This window comes from Centroberyx affinis, unplaced genomic scaffold (genome assembly GCF_046629955.1).
Source record: "Centroberyx affinis isolate AG114_WGS23_722 - 3 ecotype Tasmania unplaced genomic scaffold, CSIRO-AGI_Caff_v1 ptg002385l_1, whole genome shotgun sequence".
NCBI classification, from domain to species: Eukaryota; Metazoa; Chordata; class Actinopteri; order Beryciformes; family Berycidae; genus Centroberyx; species Centroberyx affinis.
Window position 1 is genome coordinate 491,848 of NW_027280640.1, and position 19,814 is coordinate 511,661.

The following is a 19,814-nucleotide window of genomic DNA, read 5'->3' on the forward strand; positions in this document are numbered from 1 at the left end:
CCACTACAGTTCTTTCACTCCCTCAGTATCCTCCTGTCCTGACAAATACTCTTGATGACTGAGCAGCTCTAAATAATTGTAGCCTACAGGAAAAGGATTTTGCACCGTGACCATGGGTAAACCCCTAAGATTTGGCAGGGCATATGTTCCTCTGGCTCCTCATAAAATGACTCACATCCTTGTGAAAGATATGGCAGAACACTTATGAAATCCACCAGGCTTGTGGTTTGCTGTTTCTAGTTTTTCTTGTTTACAATTTGATATAATTTGATGTACTCATAAACTTCATTTGGGTAAATTTTTTAGAAGGTGACGATTTCTCCTCTCCTCTCCTCTCCTCTCCTCCCCTTTCCTCTCCTCTCCTCTCCTCTCAACTCCTCTCCTCTCCTCTCCTTTCCCTCTTTTATCCTCTCCTCATGTATCCTCTCCTCTCCTCTTCTCTCCTCTCAACTCCTCTCCTCTCCTCCCTTTTCCTCTACTCTCCTCTCCTCTTGTATCCTCTCCTCGTGTATCCACTCCTCTTCTCTCTTCTCTCTTCTCTCCTCTCCTCTCCTCTTGTATCCTGTTCTCTCCTCCTCTCCTCTCTACTCCTCCTCTCCTCTCTCCTCTCCTCTCTTGAATCTGCTCCAGTCTCTTTTCACTCATAAGGCCAATGTGTGTAATCAAATCTAAAGTAATTTGATCAAAATGTTTGATTATGCTTATAGGCCTGTGGCTGCCCATCCCATCTCTGTGGTATTTACCCTTCAGTTAGGTTCTGCTGGTCATGGGTGCAGTCTGTCCCTAACAGACTCGTGACCTGGCAGTAAAGAGAGATGCAGAGGGAATGACTAGGAGGAGCTGCTCTACACCCTCATGCTCGCTGGCTTCCGGTCTGTGAAGAGGCACAAACAGGGAACACTGAATGCAACACATGCCTGGTATGAAACATATTTCTGTCTTCCACACCAGGCTATGTTTTAGTTAAAAAGGTAACATATGTAGCTTTGAGCTCCAGCTTGTTTACACAGCTGAATATTTTATTATTCTGCTGAATTATTTATTATATTATTATTTTTTCTGAATTCATAGCTAGAGGGCAAAATACCGGCATTTATCAGCCTGTCCTTGGCTGAGCTAGTTATGATATTTGACTTTGGTATACAAACCTAAACATGCACATAATCAAGCTGGTCTTAATTGTGTTTTTTCTGTGTCCTTGGCTGCAGTTTTTAAGCCTAAAAGATGTGTGCAATACCCGTGGCTTCATACTAGACATGGTTTATTGGACAATAGGGATCAAGCTGTCCATTAATACTTGAACACTAATTATAAATGATGTACTCCGTATATATTGGTGTGGTTTATATTTGCTTGAAGTATTACTTCTAGACTGGGTTCTCCAAATGTATGTACTGAACAGAGAGCGAGGAAAAAAAACATTGGCAAGTAGCATTGGTGATAATGACGTAACAGATTTCTGTGACTGTTTGTGAACTCTTATGGACGGGTTAATGTTCTACTCAAGGTTTCTGTCAAGTTAAAGGAGCCCTATTTTAGAAATTCATTTTTCCTCTGTTTATACACGTAAGATGTGTAATGTAGACTTTGTTAACATTTTGTGTGAGTGGTTAAATGTAAAGTTATTGCAGTTTCAAAAATCCATCCTTTTTTCAGGCTGTTTCAACTAACTCCGGTCAATGCATCACAACTGGACTTGGTCTCGATTGGCTCTTCTCACTAAACAACTGCTAAAATCCTTTTAATCAGGTAAATTTGCAGAATTTGAACTGACATCCTTGACTGAAAGCCTCCACTCAGCAGGTTTAACTCATTTAAATTAGAGGAGCTGATATTATCTGTCAATCAGGGTCCAGTATTGTGACTGTTCTGCCTGTGAGGACTTAATCTTCAAATTCCTTCAGTAAATACCCTTTTAATTAAACTACATGTATTTGCAAAACATCATGAGGAACATTATTGTTATCCTGAGTGCAGGGAGGGGACTCAAAGATGAGAGAGTTCATGTTGCACGGAGGGGCTTCGTCATCATGGGACGTCCTACAACCACAAGAGTCATCAACCATTTGAATAAGAAAAACAGAAAGCCAAAGTACATTTTCAATACAATGGACGGGATCAGAGCAGAAATCTAATAAGGATGCACAATCGTCAAAGAAGTCTAACTCAATTGATCAGATACAGGCCTACTGTCAGTCTTCATCTGCACAGGAAGAGAGGTCAATTGCATAATACAGTGGCTATTTGTGTTTTTGGTATGTCAGTCCCGTCTGTGTGAAACCATGGTGACACACAGACAATAGGGAGGCTTTCATGGGCTTTTATTGGCTGTTTTAGAACGTAATTTGTCTGTTCTCACTGCTTCATTTCAGTGGCACACAATCAGCAGGTGTGTGTGTATATGTGTGTGTGTGTGCGTGCGTGTGTGTGTGTGTGTGTTGCTGAGTGATGATATCCAACCTTAGAGGTAAGAGGTTAAACTCTTCTAACCAGGCAGTGCAGGCAACTTTTGTGTAAGCTTTATCATCAGTGAAAATAAGGGAAAATAAGTCCTAAATGTATTTACTGAGACTAGTTTACATTACAGAAATTTATATTATGGAATTAGAACGCCATAACCTTTTTCTTTTTAGTTTATTCAGTTAATTTATATGAGATCAGTTCAAGGACCTAGATTAATAATTTACTGATAGATAGATAGATAGATAGATAGATAGATAGATAGATAGATAGATAGATAGATAGATAGATAGACAGACAGACAGACAGTGATTAAAGAGCATTTTGTTTGAATTCCTGGACAAGTACAGAAGTTTAGGGATGGGTTAAAAATTAGAAACAGGTTAGTTACTCATGTCCCCACCTTCCAAAATAACATTTAATCATGTGTGAGCAAGCCACATAATCCAAATTGCTCAAATGCAATTGCTCAGTGGCCGACAATAAAAGGCTGTAGTTGGGCTGGGCAACTTTCTGTGAGAGTGCCGAACGATGTGGGGGTGTAGCGCCGTGTTGTTGGGAAAAAAAAATGAAGGTGCTCAGTCACCCTATTCTGAGTAAATGATGATAGATAATAGACACTTTATTACTGCCAGAGGGAAATTAATTTGTCTCAACAGCAACAAACCAGACACAATAAGCAATATAACAAAACGCTACAGTAAAACCTAACCAAAACTTTATTTATTAGTGCACCAGTAACATGCTGTTATAGTCCAAATGCAAAGCCCTGTCAAAGGACGCTGTGACTCAGACAGCACCTTATTTGCTTGTGGTTGTTTCCATCCTGATCCAAGTTGAGTCACTGTGAGAATCCACCCATCCCAGAGAGAGCAACCTCACACCGAGGAGAGTGACAGTGTGTCGAGCACAGAGAGACCGCAGATATAAGAAGAATTCCTCTGGATCAAATCCATCTCTAAACCCCATGGGCCTTTAATAAGGATTATTGAAGGCTGTCATCCAAGGATTGTCTCATTCTCAGAGCAAATTATATTCATCCCTGAGTCTGTATCAGTTATGTGTGATTGAGAGGCTTCTTTCCCACAGTCAGAGCACATCTTGAGATGATATCTTGCCTCTCAAGGGAGCAAAGAGTGGTACAGTATGCGATGCATTGTTACGGTGTCGTAAAGAAATGGTTTCATCACTCCAGTCAGCTTAGTTAAGCCTGAGACAAACACCGGGCTGAAGCTTTGTCTACTTGATCAGCTGTACAGGAGTCGTGGGATAAATCTCTATGATCGCCAATGTTCCAGTCAGGGCTGCAGGGACAGTGCATGTTAGTCTCATTGAAACTACTCGTGTGACTCAGATAACCCAAAACATCATCAGCACAATGACTGTTATTCAGCAGAAGGTTTCCTGTTGTGTTCCTCCAACTTCTGATATGGGAGAATGTGGTTTTCTATTTTCTCTTCTCTCTGTCTCTCTCTGTCTTTCTCTCTCTCTCTGTGTCTCTCTCTCTCTCTCGCTCTCTCTCTGTCTCTCTCCCTCTGTGTGTGTGTGTGTGTGTGTGTGTGTTATGATATTGCTGAGTGATGATATCCAACCTCAGAGGTAAGAGGTCAAACCCTTCCAGCAAGACACTAGCATGAATATGGAATTATATCAGCATGTCAGTGTGTGCGCGTGCGTGCGTGCGTGTGTGTGTGTGTGTGTGTGTGCCTGTAAGGGTCACGTCCCAGCTTGAATGATCACTTCTGACCATAAACACCCAGCATGGCTCAGAAGCAGCTGCCAGAATGGTCTCCTTTGCTAGTTTGTTATGGAACGAGCTCCATTCCTCTGGATCGGACCCAGACCTTTCCACTGTAGCGCAGGGGAGCTGTGTTGGGGTTGGGGGGGCTGAAAGGGTACAGGGGACAGGGTGAGGTCGGGGCTGGGGACCTGTGACTCACTCCTAGGTTGATGAGCTGCTAAGTTCCTGCCTCTTTTCAAAGCCATGGATGAACCAGCATTGACATTGTAGTATTTCTAAAGGCTACATATGATTTTTTTTCTCTGACTGAGACTGGGGAATGAGGTTTTTTTTTTTACATTTTAAATTTTTTACATTTTACACATTTAGCTCTCACTACTATCCAGAGCAACTTACAATGATTTCAATGGTAGAATGAGCCCAATATGCCTAATTGCAAAGCAACCAATATTATGAAGTGCAATGTTTTAGTTTAGTTTAGTTTAGTTTAGTTTAGTTTAGTTTAGTTTAGTTTAGTTTAGTTTAGTTTTGTTTTGTTTTGTTTTGTTTTGTTTTGTTTTGTTTTGTTTTGTTTGACAATTATAAAAAGGAAAAAGAGAACCTTCTTATTTCCATTGTGGTCCTTGGTTGTGAAAGAGGCATGGTGGCAGCATACATTAACATTAATACAACATATTAAAAGTGGCCCTTTACAATCCTCCCAAAGATAATATTATAGTGGTGCTGTGTGTTAGTCCTAAATTGGTAAGCAGTGCTTCTGGAAATTATGTCGCAATGGAACAGTTGAAATGTTTGTCTCATGATGAATCAGTAGAGGATAGTGCATGTTCACAGTCTAAATAGTTTTGTTGGAAGAGAGGGAAACACAGAGGGGGGGTGGGGGGCAACCACTCAGCTGATCACTAGATGCCAGGAGGGAAACTTCATGGAGAAATAAACAGAGGAAGAACTGTTAACAAACCTCAGAACTTGTAAACAGTAATATAACAATGTAGAAAGTCAGCTAATACCTTCGCATTTGTATGATGGAGTTTGCCTCTTCCGTTTTCTCTTCCTACATTAGCTGAAGTGCTCCCGTTTGACAAGAGGATAGACTCCTACATAACCCTTACAGTTTAAATTAGAACAGAACTAATTCTAAACTGCTGAAAGACAAAAATGCCATTGTATTTGCAACCTTCACAATGTTCCTTTAGCAGTGACAGAGCATGATGATCACATGAACAAAGAGACAGGGCTGAGCTGCTGTTTTATGCAGTATTCAGTATAAAACTACTGCTTACTGTATGCTCCTCTTCTGTTTCTGCAACAGACAGACATTTCTCTGTAGCCGTCATTTGACCGATCTGTGTTCCCAAAGACCCTCACGCCCCCAAAACACCCTGTTACCATGGCAACCCCTTAACCAGGGTCCCAATCACTGACCAGCAGGAAGTGTGCAGCTTTTTGGGTTAATGAGAGCTTCTGAGTGTGTATCTGTGTGTGTTTGTGTGTGTGTGGGAAGGGGTGTGTTCACAGCGGGAGGGAGACCTCCTCTGCGTCATTCCTCCGACAAAAGGGGTTTTCCATGTTTTTATGATAGTGGGAATATTGTTCCAGTGTTATTCTGCTGCTAAGTATCACTCCATCAGAACACTTTTCTGTTAAGGCCATTTTATTTTTTTCCTGTCTGGGCTTTGTGCAGTTTCTTCCGTTCATTGTGTGTGCAATACCTTTAATGTATTTCTGACGACGTGCTTATTTTTCCACACACCTTACACACAGATTACACACCCAGTTGCATGTGGGGAAACAATGGCATATAAAGTCTGCATGCTTGTGCACACTGTAAAAGATATGACAGATTAGGATGTCCATCTTAATAAAACATTTAATCCTGTGTCTTAAAATCTTATTTTTCTAGTGAGATATCCTAATGGTGTGAAATAATTTCAATTATTTTCAATGTGCATCAACTATTGACAATAATTTTCTTGAATCAAGTGTAATTTTTCTGATTCGAGTGGATTCACCTGCCTTGCCATGTTTCAAGATATTGACACTTGTTTCTAGAAAACTCCTGGCCAAGTGAAACTGCATTGGAAACAAGAGGAATTATCTCATTCCACTGGAAAAAATTTTAATGTTAAACTTGAGATGGATGCATGTATCAGAGTTTTTCTCTCAATGGGTTACAGATGTAATCCAACATTTCCTCTAAAGATCCTTGACTGTGCTGATTGCAGTTCACGTAGGTCTTTTACGGCAATTTATCAAGTGAAGAGTGAACTGTTGTAATATCGAATTCATAAAGGCCTGATCCACAGGCTCCGGCAGGAAATGGCCTGTATCCAGTTTGGCTCGACTCCAGATCGGCGAATAATAGCGTTGCGTGCTGTTATTGAATGTTCATACTGTGCGATGGATGATCCTGGACCTGACCTGAAGTCCACACACACACACACACACACACACACACACTCCTACCAAGACACGCACGCCAACACTCGCATGCATTGACTCTGACGCACATGTACACACACACACACACACACACACACACACAGTAGTCTAGACAATAAATATGTAAAACTAAACACCACAGCTTCTTGGTTTTGGCAAGTTATCCACATTAATCTCAACTCCATCTCCCCAAACTGTCTACCTTTTCCTCCACTCACAGCTGTTCCTGTCTATCAAGACTCCATTCATTACCAGCAGGCAATTAACACATACACACCCACACACACACACACACACACACACACACACATAGAACGTGATGTTCGCACTCAGGCACAGTGCAGCAGTGTAATCAGTCACGCTGTAATACCTTTACCCTAATCTACTTACAGCTGGATAATAGTGAAACCCCCAGAGTCTCCTCCTTGTGGTATCTGCCAAACCGCTGCACCGCAGAACCTCTCACCACCTGCTGACAGTCCTGCTGGGCCCGCAGGAGCAGCTCACTGGGACCTGTTCCTCTATCCCAGTACAATCCTCTAACCCAGCAAGAAGGAACACCCTCTATCCCAGTATGAAGGGACATTCTCTAATCCATCATCATCTAATCCAGTATAAAGGAACATTCTCTAACCCAGTATCAACATCCTCTAATCCAGTATGAAGGAACATTCTCTATCCCAGTATGAAGGTATATCCTCCAACCCAGTATCAAGGAACATTCTCTATCCCAGTATCATCCCCCAACTCAGTATCATCCTCTAACACAGTATCAAGGGACATCTATGCCAGTATCATCTTCTAACACAGAATCAAGGGACATCTATGCCAGTATCATCTTCTAACCGAGTATCAACATTCTCTATCCCAGCATGAAGGAATATCCTCTAACCCAGTATCATTCTCTAACCCAGTATAAAGGGACATAGTCACTGGAGAGAATGCACTGCACTGCTGTTGATTACCAGGTGTTGACAAAGGGAATGGCCTGTATGCAATTACCATTGTTACTATGACTCACACTGTGTGCATGCGTGCACGTGTGTGTGTGTGTGTGTGTGTGTGAGTGAGTGAGTGAGAGAGTGTGTGTGTGTGTGGGTGCATGCCCTTATCTGGTACATGGGTTTTCTGTGCTCTGCTGGTTATAGGAATCCGTAGTATTTGGAATATTTAAGAGAGCAAACATTCGTTGACTATTTTTCATACAGGCTCATTATGCCAAGTTACAAAGCATTTAAATCAATCTAAAATAAATTAGTCAGTGTTAGAGCTTTAAAACATAAAGGTTTGGTAAATGGTGGTGCATGTGGAGGAACTCTCTCTCTCTCTCTCTCTCTCTCTCTCTCTCTCTCTCTCTCTCTCTCTCTCTCTCTCTCTCTCTCTCTCTCTCTCTCTTTCTGTGCTCTCTGACCCAGCTAGCATAGTTTGTCCATAAACAGGCATTAGAGAAGAGCTGACATCTGAGAAATCACACACAAACATGACATACAGACACACACACACATTAATTTGTTTTTACCCAGAAAACATGCCCGGAGCAGTTTGCAATGCAAAACCAGCCTGCTACTTGCAGTACATACAGTTTTAAAGCAACATGATGCTGCAGGATGCACAGTGGACTAGATGTTTGCTACCCAGGCAGCTCTGACTCTGTGTGAGAGGCTTTAGAGCTAATTTATTCTCCCACCCATATGGAAATCATTACGTAAAGTGTGGATTGCAGCTTGCTGCATGAGCAGTGCAAGTACTGTGAAGTAACTGTCAGTTTGAGAAATAGTCTGTGATGACATAGTCTGCTGAACATTTAATGGCAATATAACACAATGCCCCCCCCCCATCCACCCACCCACACACACGCGTACACACACTTTGGCATATCCATGTTGACCTCGCTGTGTTGCTGCCAAGATGGTTTCCCTGGAGCAGCTGTGGCTTTATGCTTCTAAATGAAGACATGTGTGCTGTAGCAGGACGGACAGGAACCTAACCTTCTCCTGAAAACACTGGGGACAGGCAAAAACAACTGATGAAGAAGATAGTGTCGAGATGGAAAGAAAGGAAGATAGGATAAGTAAGTAGAGAGGTGGCGGAGGAGGAAGGGAAGATAGTTGGGAGGAAATTGAGATTAATCGAAGAAAATGAGACGAGCAAGGAGGAAGAGATGGGGAGGAGGGGGGAAGGGAGAAGAGAACAGCAAATTGATGATCTTATAGCTGTGATCTCTCTCTCACAGGGAGAGAGAAGGGCGGATAAAAGAAGAAGAGACGGAGAGGAGAGGGGAAGGGAGGGGAAATGAGGAGAGGGGAGTTCGAATGTCAAGACTGTATGAAGTTTTGTCCAGAATTTCCAAACCACAACCACTGCTGCCCCTGAGCAATAATTGAATTCTTTTCTGTGTCCATGCATGTCTGTGTGTGTGTGTGTGTGTGTGTGTGTGTGTGTGTGTGTGTGTGTGTGTGTGTGTGTGTGTGTGTGCAGGTTATCCATGTGTATACCATTAGGATGTGCCGTGTGATCTGTGATCGGAAGAGGAACAGGATAGGTGGAGGCTTCAATGGAAGTATATTTCTGTCAGGAAGTGAGTGTTTGACATGCAGAGACAGTGAGATGCCCTCTGGAAGTGTGTATGCATGTGAGACAGAGAGGGAAAGTGTGTGTGTTTGTGTGTGTGTGTGTGTGTACACTCACTTGTTCATATGTGAGACGCACTGTTCAGGGACCGAGGGAACAGGCGGGGTCGTTTCTGTGTTCTGGCCTGCACAACACCAGTTTCATCACAGGGAACAAACAGCTTGCAGGTCGCTCACAGCTTGTCCCAGACTTCATGAATATTAGGCTACTCTAATCAAAGACAGATCTCGCTCTTGAAGATAAATATTTCTTTCCCTAATCCCTATCATTTTTTTTTCTACTATCTCAGACTCATTGATTTCTTTTGTCAGTGCGTAGTGTGTCATTAGATATTTAAATTCTGCTCATACCTTCTCATTCAGATTTAAAATATCCCGATAGCAGTTTTTGTCAAAAAGCAGCCGTAGTCCAGCACACTCCTCAGTGCCACTTAGAAAGCTTCCTTGTTCCTTTCAAGTGAGGATTTGATTGCCACATTTGAATCAAATTGCACTGTAACAATACAGGATAACCCTATAAAATACAGGCCATTAATTAGGCAGTAATGAATGGAAATAATATCCAAGTTAAACAGATGTAATAACCAGTTATAGCATTACAATGACTGGTAATTAGTAAAGTTCTTTTACCTGTAATTGCATTAGATAAGTGGCACTACCGCACACTTTTGGAAACTTAGAAATGTGCTGGAAGTAAAGGATCAACTAGTTCAAATTTGTTTACAGTGTAGGATGCATACAATTAACAAAACAAAACAAAACATGGCTTCTTCTGGGGTTTAGGGTATGAGTGTTTGAGTATTTAGAAAAACTCTATACAAATAAAATGTATCAATATACATATTATTATATAATATTATAATATTATTATTATTATTATTATTATTATTAATGCAACTAGTGTTTCCTTTGCCTCCAGCAACCTTTCTATGTTTTCAAAAGCATGTGGTAGTTTCAGTTACCTAACACAATTACTGGTAAAGACACCATTTTTTACTCAGTATATTACTCAGTAATTACCAATCATTCTCATACTAAAATTAGCTATTACATCTATGTAACTTGGATATTACATTTCCAGTCTTTACTGCGTAATTAATGTCATAATTGATCATGTTTAAAGTGCAAGCTGTAAACTTTCGTTCCATGCATACAACACAAGCAGAGGGACTTTGCTTTTAATTTCAACAACAAAGCCATGCAATGGGAAGTAGCCTGTGGATAAAGTAAAACTGAGGTATGATGAAGGAATTGACCCAAAACCCTAAAAATAAAAACAGAATATGCCTTTAAATAAGTTTGCTCACTTCACATTTTCCCTCTATCCAGCTTACACATCTTTCATTGAAATACTGTCTATACGAAATGAATGAACAGCGACCTTCAGAACCACAGTCCGCATAAAACAGGTTTTCTTTTGGTCAACATATACACAACTGTGTCAGTTCCCCATTTGTTTCTGTCACGGTGTGAACGACTGATGTTGTGTTGGTTATCACAGACGGCCCACTCAGGGTGTGTTTTGGTTTTGTGGGGATTGTATTCTTGTCATTGTGGGATGGCGTGTGGTGGGCTGGGTGGGAACATCTGGATCTGTAACGAAGCTCAGAGACTCACTGTCAAAAAGCCAACTACAATCTGGTTCCCAGTAACACTAGGATGGATATCCATTAGATCTGCCTGCCTGGGAATCTGGAAACACACACACACACACACACACACACACACACACCCACTCACACACAAACACACACACACATACAATGAGAGAGAAAGAAGGAGAGAGAGAGAGAGTACAGTATGTTCACAGATTGTTACGTCCTGTTTTTTACAGTTCCACAGATTTTCTCCAGAGGAACCAAGTTCACATTTGACCCAAATATAAGTGGACCCTTAAGTTCCTGTGAATTACCCAAATCGCCTCTTCTTCCTCCTCCTTTTTATGACCTCCCAGAGCTGTTGCAAAGCAAACATACCCCCCACTAAACCCCACACACACACACATTGTTCAGTGGATCTTGCACTCTCTAACGGGAAGTATGTTCTCACTGGCCCCCTGCTGTCTGAGTCTCTCGGGAAGCACAGATGCCACACCAGGCTGAGCGCTCTCCCCTCTCCTCCACTCCTCCCTGTGCACCAATGACGGCATCTCAGTTTGGCCCTTTGGTCAAGCAGCTCAAGTTTGTGGATGACACCGCCTTAATGTGTCAAATCAAGAACAATGACAAGTCCATTTACTACTAGTGTTGTAGTCGAGTCACCAAACCTTGAGTCCAAGTCTCAAGTCCTCAATCTCCGAGTCTGAGTTCAAGTTTGAGTTACCAGTTTGAGTTCAAGTAATCCATGCTAGAACATGGAATCAGAATGATCATATAAAAATTCACATGTGGCACATTAAAACCTAGGTTATTGGTTATAATCGGACTCTTTAAAGGGAAAAATCCACGCTAAAACACTGGCGACTACCGGCAACACACCTTGCAATCCTGGGCCCATTTTGTTGTTTGGTGTATTTTTCTTATTCTTGTGGATAATTTGACAAATGTAGACGATGTAATGTTACATTGAGTTATTTCCAGACCAGCTACAATGGAGTTTAATAGGAGAAAAAAATGTCAACTATGTAAAACAGCAATGGTAAACGTCAGGTTTTGGTGTCAGTCCCTCAGAATCAAAGATCAAGGGTTTCTTTCTAGACTCACCATTTAGCACCGATGTTCAACAATCATACAGGGAGAAATCGATCGTAGAAGAGGCAGAGAGACCAATTTCTTCAGTGATAGCAGCCTCAGTAGTTCATAATGCAATACTCTCTCCAACTACACATAAAAACTGGAGTAAAGTTGTTTTTCCACCTCCAATAACTTAAAGTAAAGTAAAAAATGAAACCAGATTGTTGAATATATTTGTGATAACTGGAAGAAGAAGAACAATTTACAACTGCTGGTTTCAATATTTGAGAAACTATATCCACAGAACGTCAGTATCCAATCTCAATCCAACTTTACTCTGGTCACCTACCCCACTTCTACTTTTATACCATTATCCCACTACACCTCCCTCTCTCTTCTCACTTTCTCACCATCCTTCTCGCTTCGTCCATCCTCTTCTCCTCTTCATATCTTCCAGCTGTCCAGGTCCAGTGACTGGATGCGGAGGCCGGGTGGAGAGCTTCTCTCAGATCTCGACCAGAGTTGTTGTGTTTGGCAGCTCTGCACTGGCAGTAGTGGTCTATACAAGGCCAGGGGAGAGAACTGGACACAGTGGTGTCTACTGCAGATGGATATTTTCACTGAGTGATGCTAATTTATGATGATATATTAGGTGGCCATTTTTGCCATGTGATGTTTCAAGGAGATTGGTAAGTAATGGGCAGCAGACTGGCCTCATAGAGACTGTAGGACTCATTGAACCATACGACCGGGGCTCAAGACCCTATGGCAGCAAGCACACACCCTGTTTAATAGAGAATACCAGTGTCATTTAGCCTTACAGCCCATTTACTACTATCTAGGTCTAATTGACATTACCACAATGATTTTGGAATGCATGCTATATGCTATTAGGTTTTTGTTTTTTTATCTTTAAAATACAAACTTTACGGTGTCAAATCTAGCGTGAAATTAACTAAGACACCCTCAATAAAAAGACAAGGATGTGACAATTACATTTGACATGTTTTTGAGTGATTATTTCCTGTCAGAGAAATTACATTTCTTTGTGTGAGTGTGAGGTGATTGACAATGAGCAGAACCTAAAAAGAGCCTGAAATATTCTCTGGTCCAATGGGAGATCTCTGAATCTGTGAACTGATATGAAAACACTCCACTCAGGCACACTGAAACAATAATGAGAAACTTTGACAAGACCAAACTGAGGCCTCATGTTTACTGTGATGGATTATCTAGCTTGGGCAATTTCCAAGTCTGTGGAAGTTGTTTTTCATACTGTACAAAAATGAAATGTAGGAAAACACACTGATATCTCCAACTATGCTGTGTGCAGACAGACAGGAGAGCAGCAACCTAGTTAATTGGCACAAGCTTAAAAACGTAAGTGTCCCCAAGCAAGACGCTGACTCCCTACCAGCTCAAGAGGTGCTGTTGCAGTGCAACCTGCACTCTGCCCTACCAGAGGATGGAGAGGGGATCAATAGAGAGATCAATAAAGTATCACATTGTTATTATTAAATGCTCTAGGTCCACATAACATGAAATACAATATGGTTCCATTTGTTGTGAGTGAAAATATTTAATGTTCCATAAATCCAAAGAATAGGAAATGTTCCATATGCTATTTGAAACATATGTGATCTCCTATTTTGACAAATCCAAATTGTAACCACTGGACTACAGTGAATCATAGTGGATAATGATTTGTGGCACTGGCTTGCAGCAGGTCCGCAAGTCTAAAGTCTAAGGGCTGGTTTACTGGAAACTCCATTTATCCATTTATCAGACCCTGTACTGGAGTGTGTGTGTATGTTCAGTGTGTGTGTGTACATGCTGTGTGCTGTGTGTTTTTCAGGGGCCTGTAGACATGTGTTTCAGGGTGGATCCTCATCTGGAGCACGTCTCTTTCCTGAGATAGAGTGTTTCTGTGCCACCAGGGTGAAGACAGGCTGCATACACATGCATGCTATAAATCAACCACACATAGACAAAACAACACAAAACACATGCACACAGGTACACACACACACACACACACACACACACACACACACACCTATTTGTCCACACACATAATCTATCAGTCAATTAATCAACCAGAGTGCATGGGACAGTCATTTGCTCTCTCATTTTTTCAACTCAGGAATATTTTGGTGCATCTGTTTTAGCACAAAGACCTTCAAAATGCCTCTCCAAACTCATTAAGGGAGTAGAGGCTTGACAGAGAACTGGGACTAAAGCCAGGAGAATATTGCTGTGATCCTGCAACACAACATTCATCATCTATATAAACTCCACATTGCATGAACTCATCCTCCCATGTTCAAGCTACATTCTTTCTGTCATTCTTATCTGGTGTCCCTCTTTCTCCTCCCTTTTCTCTCTGCTCCACTTTCTTAGTTAGTCTGGTTGTGTATGTGTGTGTTTGTGTCTGCATGCATGCGTGTGTGTGTGTGTGTGTGTGTGTGTGTTATTCGACTGATCCCTAATGGAAAATTTTCTTTTCACTTGTCCCCCTCCACAGAGGTCAGAGGTCAGGGTCAGCTACAAAACAGTGACTCTGGAGCTAGAATGGATTTAGTGTCTTGCTCAAGCACACTTCAGCTGGGCATCACTCTGGCTTGAACCCAGGCTTTTCAAATGAAGGACAGTCTCCCTACTCACTGTGCCACCCTGCTGCTGCCCTTGCACTGGTGAAAACCTTGCATATCCAAAATGTCAGCAAAATTTCAGTAACTACAGTAACAAAAAACCACCTTGTTTTTAGCTTGACGACCATGCATTTCTGACTTATCCAATGGGTTTTGAAAGGGTTTTAATAAGCACAAGAGTTGTCAACCCACAGAGGAGCATGTAATCCTTCAGTTGAAGTTAAAACACGAAAATCACCAAAATTGGAGATCTGAGGTTTTTACATAACAGTATGCTGTTTTTAACAAATCTTGTGTTGAAAAGAAACACAAATGTGTGTTGTCCCAATAAAGACACACAGATGTGTTAAAAATCACACCTTTTGTGTGTGCCTGTGTGTGTGTGTGTGTGTGTACATTGTGTGCAGGAGAACAAAAGAGAGAACACAAGATCATTTTATTGACTTAATAGCTTATGGTCGAGTTTCAAAACACATAATCATGTGACCCATAAATCACATAATCAAAACAAACCTATTATGTGCAGAGGAAAAACAGAACAAACATGAACTCAACAAATTTATGCACACAGCATAGTTGGAAATTTAGAAACAAATTTAGCAGAAGGAAATTATTGGACCTCTCTTGTGTCCCTGCTCTGGATTTTTTAGGGCCTGGCTAGGAATTGTGATTTGGATAATCTTAGCAGAAGGAAAGTCTCACATTAACGCAAAGGAAAGCACATACTGCAAACCATCACATCCAAGTATGCTTCACAGATGCCTAACTTTAATATTTCAATCACTGGGGGCCATGACATGATGAGTTTAGACTGCGAGGTGTTGATGTTCAAAGTTCAAGCATGGCTAGGCTACGCTGATGATCAGATCATGAGCCGTGAGCCAGAGACATAATGAGAGTCTTTCCAGATGTTGCTCTCTCCCTGGTTGAAGGTCTTCCTCTCACACTGGTAGCAGCGCCTGTACTGCTCACACTGATCTATCAGGAGCTGACCGCCGGACCTGACAAGGAGAGGATAGATGTATGGACGGGTGAATGAACAAGTAAACATGTCGTTCCCCATGAATGAGTAACAAGCTGCATCAACCATCCAAGTTTCATCAAAATTGGACCAGTGTTGTAGCAGCTAAAATGTTTATCTCAGACACCACTGGTCTGGTTTTGATGAAACTCGGAGGATAATGCATTTTGGCAGTGTTCTGGTGTTTAAAAATTACACTGATTGCCCTAATGAGGACATTATCATTAAAGGTCAAAAGTTTTAACTCAAATGTGATATCGCTGATTCGACTGGTCCGATTTTGACAAAACTTGGAGGGGTAACGCATCTTGACACTATGTTCTGGCATTTAAAAAATGTACTGATTGGCCTAATGGTGATACAAAAATTAAAGGTCAAAATTTCAAACTGTCAAAGGCTTTAACTGAAGGCCAATCAGTATAATTTGTAAGGATAGCTAGATTTGTGTATGAAGTTTCATGTCAATCAGGCTTATTGTGTACTTTTTTAAACGCTGGAACATAGTGTGAAGTTGCTTCATCCCTCCAAGGTTCATAGTATAATAAATCATGTTTGATGGGCGGACAGATGGACACAGCCCGATCCACAGTCCACACATTTCATCGCATGGGGCACAGTGATTGAGCGAGTGAATCACAAACTGATGTATGCATGCATGGATGCAAATGCATGAGTGGATGATGATGGGGAAGAAAGCAGGCTCAAGGTTGAGGGGTAATGTTTGATAACGATCCTACTTCCACCCACCTGAGGAACCTCCTCTCTTCGTCCTCTCGTTGGTGTTTGAGGCCGGCGCTGCGGCTCCATGTGTCCTCCAGTGACGCTCTCATGTTCCGCTTCTTCTCAAAGCGAGAGATGCGGTCCAGTATCAGGCTGGGAAACAAACGAGACAAAAGAGACAGACCCATTCAGTTTCCTAAACTCGATCTGTTTTGGACTGTGGCATTTCTCTCCACTTCTTTATTGCTATCCCTTCCTTTCATTTTCCTCTCCCTGTCGTTTCAGTACTCACTCCCTCCGGTTGCGGGTGAGCATCTCACTCTCTTTTTTCTGCTGTGCTTGGCGCTTGTACAGTTCATTCCTTTTCTTCTGAGTGGCAGTAATCAGCTGCTCCTGGAAGACCTGCCGGTTCAGAATAACATCACATTAGCTTAAATATACTAGACCAGAGTAATATATAATATATCGTCACTGTCGGGTGAAAACCTTGTATCTCCACAATGTGAATGAGAAAACAGTTTTAGCGTGACCACCATGCATTTTTGAGTTTATCCAACAGGGTTTTAAAGGGTCTCATTAGAACAAGAATTGTAGAATTTTGTCAACCCATAGAAGACCATGCAATCCTTCAGTCGAAGTGAAAACATGAAAATCACCAAAATTTTTAGTTACAAGGTTTTCACATGACATCAGCAATATACATATAATATACAACTCATATAATGGAAGATCTGCCCAAAAATTGCAGGAAAATCCAACCTCTCAACCCGTGATTGATGAATCTACAACAGAAAAGGTGCAGAGACTTTTAAGGTAATGATACAAGTTTGACTGTAGTTACATTTCTGCCACATGCCTGAGGCCTGCATTATAGCCACCAGTGAAAAGCAATATTAATACACAGTTAACAGCATCACTTGAGAAATAGAGATGACCTTCTGTGCTCTTTCTCGACCCTCGGCGTTGATGGCTGGTGTCTCACAGCGTCCAAACCCTGAGCTGCTGGGCTGGTGCTGTGGAAGGCCTGTGCCCTTTCTGTCCTCCACCTAAAGGACAGAGGGTCAAATTACAACCTATATTAAAAAAAAGCCCTGAAATAGATTCAGTTCAAAAGGTGTGAGGTCCAGCAGAGCGTATGCTGTGGTTTGTGAGAGGAACATGTGAAAGTTGGCTACATTGACTTGTCTACGGCAGCCTGCCTGCACTGTGTCCCTTGACTGGCTGATTTTCTCCTGGATGGGCGGGAGCCTCACTCTCCTGTCCGCCTTTGATCTATGCCCTGCCTCAACCTGCACAACACAGCAGCACATTGGGACATCGATCATCTCATGGTGAACATGGGATCCTCCTGACTTCAGTGGCATCACAGCAGAGTAGAGACAGGGAAATAATCATCCCTATAAAAAGATCTTTATCCCTCTGAAAATATTTCTTTTAAAGCCTATTAACACCAGGAATATTTTACTGAGCAGAAAAAAATGGCATATCAATATGGTGAAAACCATCACCATGTATATAAAACCATCACACAAAAGTTTGAGCAACTTTTAGAATTCAAGAACATTTATAACCTGATTCATTTTGTATCAAACCCTTGTTTATGTCTACTTAATGATTCTCACCTAGTTAAGAGTAATCAGACAAAACATGTTAATTGCAGGCTTTGCAGCTCTTCTACAACTCTTCAAAATTGGATTGCTCTAGATGTTTGTTTGAAGACAGTTTGGAAATATTCTCTGCAAAATGCAGTAAACCTTGAATGCATCACTGCCAGGCTAAACAATGTGAAACTGTCTCTGTCATCTAATATAAATGTTTTTATTGTATAAAGGTGAACAACTTAATGTAATCACCTAACGTCCTCATGCAATATTTGACAATACTCTCTCCGTTGCCCCCTATACTAAACCCTCCTTTTTTATTTTTTATTTTTTTTTCTTCACTTTTTCTTAGTTACAGCTCCATGTTGTCACTGGTGATGATTGCTTGTATTTTGCTGTTTCTTGAAAAGCAGGACAAATTATTCACCACACACAAAAAAAAGAATTTCAAAAACAAAATTTCAAATCTGAGAAATATATACATATATATACAGCCAAATATCTCTGGGTATATTTTTGAGTATTTTCTTGCCTGTGTGTCCAGAGCCATTTTATAATGTTTAGTTCTCTCCTGTTTCTGCTGGAACTGCTGGGCCTTCTGCAAATTAATCCTAACACACACACACACAAACACAGCAGATTACACACTGGGTAACTCAACAGATGATTATTTGGAATGACTGTTACAGACTTACTCCTGGACCAGCTGGACCCGGTCTAGGTGCTCCAGCAGAAGGCGGTTCTGCTGGTCTTGGGCGTCGTACTGCTTCCTGTTCCCGACCTGAGCCTGCAGCTCATCCATGTAGCGATGCTGCTGAATCTTCCTGGCAGGAGTGAAGGGCCGATCCAGGAAGATGAACGAAGTCTAAACACAAGCACGCCCGAAGGGGAGTTTGAATCTAAACAGCCACTAGTACGGTAACAGGATGTAGACAGACAGTGAGGAGAGTTTTGACGTGTGGTTCTGTCCTTTAACCTCCTGCATCTACTCACATGGTACGGAGGACAGTGAGCTTTCTCTTCCTTCACAGCCTCCGACACTTCCAGGTTGAATGCAGCCACCTGTTTGGCGTGCGCACGTTGCTCGTCCATGTTTGCCTGCCAGAGGAACACACACACACACACACAAACACACACAACCCATTATACCATTATACTAATGTGAAAAAGAAAAGACACTGTCTAAGTATCATACAAACCAGGGTAAGAAATTAACTTTTTTTTTTTCAGAAGGCATGTTTTTATCCCCTTGATCTGATTTTTAGGGGCATTTTGGTCCTTTTTAGCAGCAATTTTATTGAACCATGAAATAATACATTGGCATTGTGTATCAGCATCTATGATTTGTTTTATATTAAATCATACTATACCACACATCCTACACTTCTTTCCCACTGCTGGAAACTGGCAGCAGGGTTTACAAAAGAGGATGGTGTTGTTTTCCCCACTCTATTGCTCCAGTTTTCCTCCCCTACATTGTTGAGTTGTTTTTTTGTTTTTTTTACGAGATGAGTTTTTAGTGGTTCTTTTATTGTCTCTATTGACACACAGTGGTTTGTGTGGGGTTGGAATTCTCTTCTACTGCCCGGCTGTGTGCTGTCAACACTTTCTACAGCTTCAGGCTGCGAGCTTGTTTGTTTTCTGATCAAAAACCGCTGCATTTTTCTCGCCCAGAACGCACTGGAAAGAATGCCCAGGGCCCCCACAAATCACCTACGGTGGCTTATGGGGGACAGTAGTCATATTCACGCATGGATATTTGACAATGCAATGAATAAGTGAACAGGGTGAAGTGTAAGAAAGGGTACTTCAAATTATCAGGGGCATTTTTAGGAACTATTAATTTCTATTCATACTTTGTTGTCATAAACATGTA

The 19,814-nt window shown here is 41.5% G+C and overlaps 1 protein-coding gene across 1 annotated transcript; it reads right to left on the bottom strand.

The window, feature by feature from the left end:
* Positions 1–15,128: 15,128 nt before the first annotated feature.
* LOC139656120 (coiled-coil domain-containing protein 81-like) lies at positions 15,129–19,030 on the bottom strand. Its single transcript, XM_071533622.1, has 8 exons — positions 18,932–19,030; positions 18,634–18,803; positions 18,471–18,549; positions 17,537–17,626; positions 17,273–17,383; positions 16,630–16,739; positions 16,365–16,490; positions 15,129–15,597 (listed from the first exon to the last, which is right to left on the bottom strand). Exons 1-8 carry the CDS (start codon positions 19,028–19,030, stop codon positions 15,459–15,461), a joined length of 924 nt encoding a protein of 307 aa, XP_071389723.1. The 3' UTR covers positions 15,129–15,458.
* Positions 19,031–19,814: the final 784 nt, after the last annotated feature.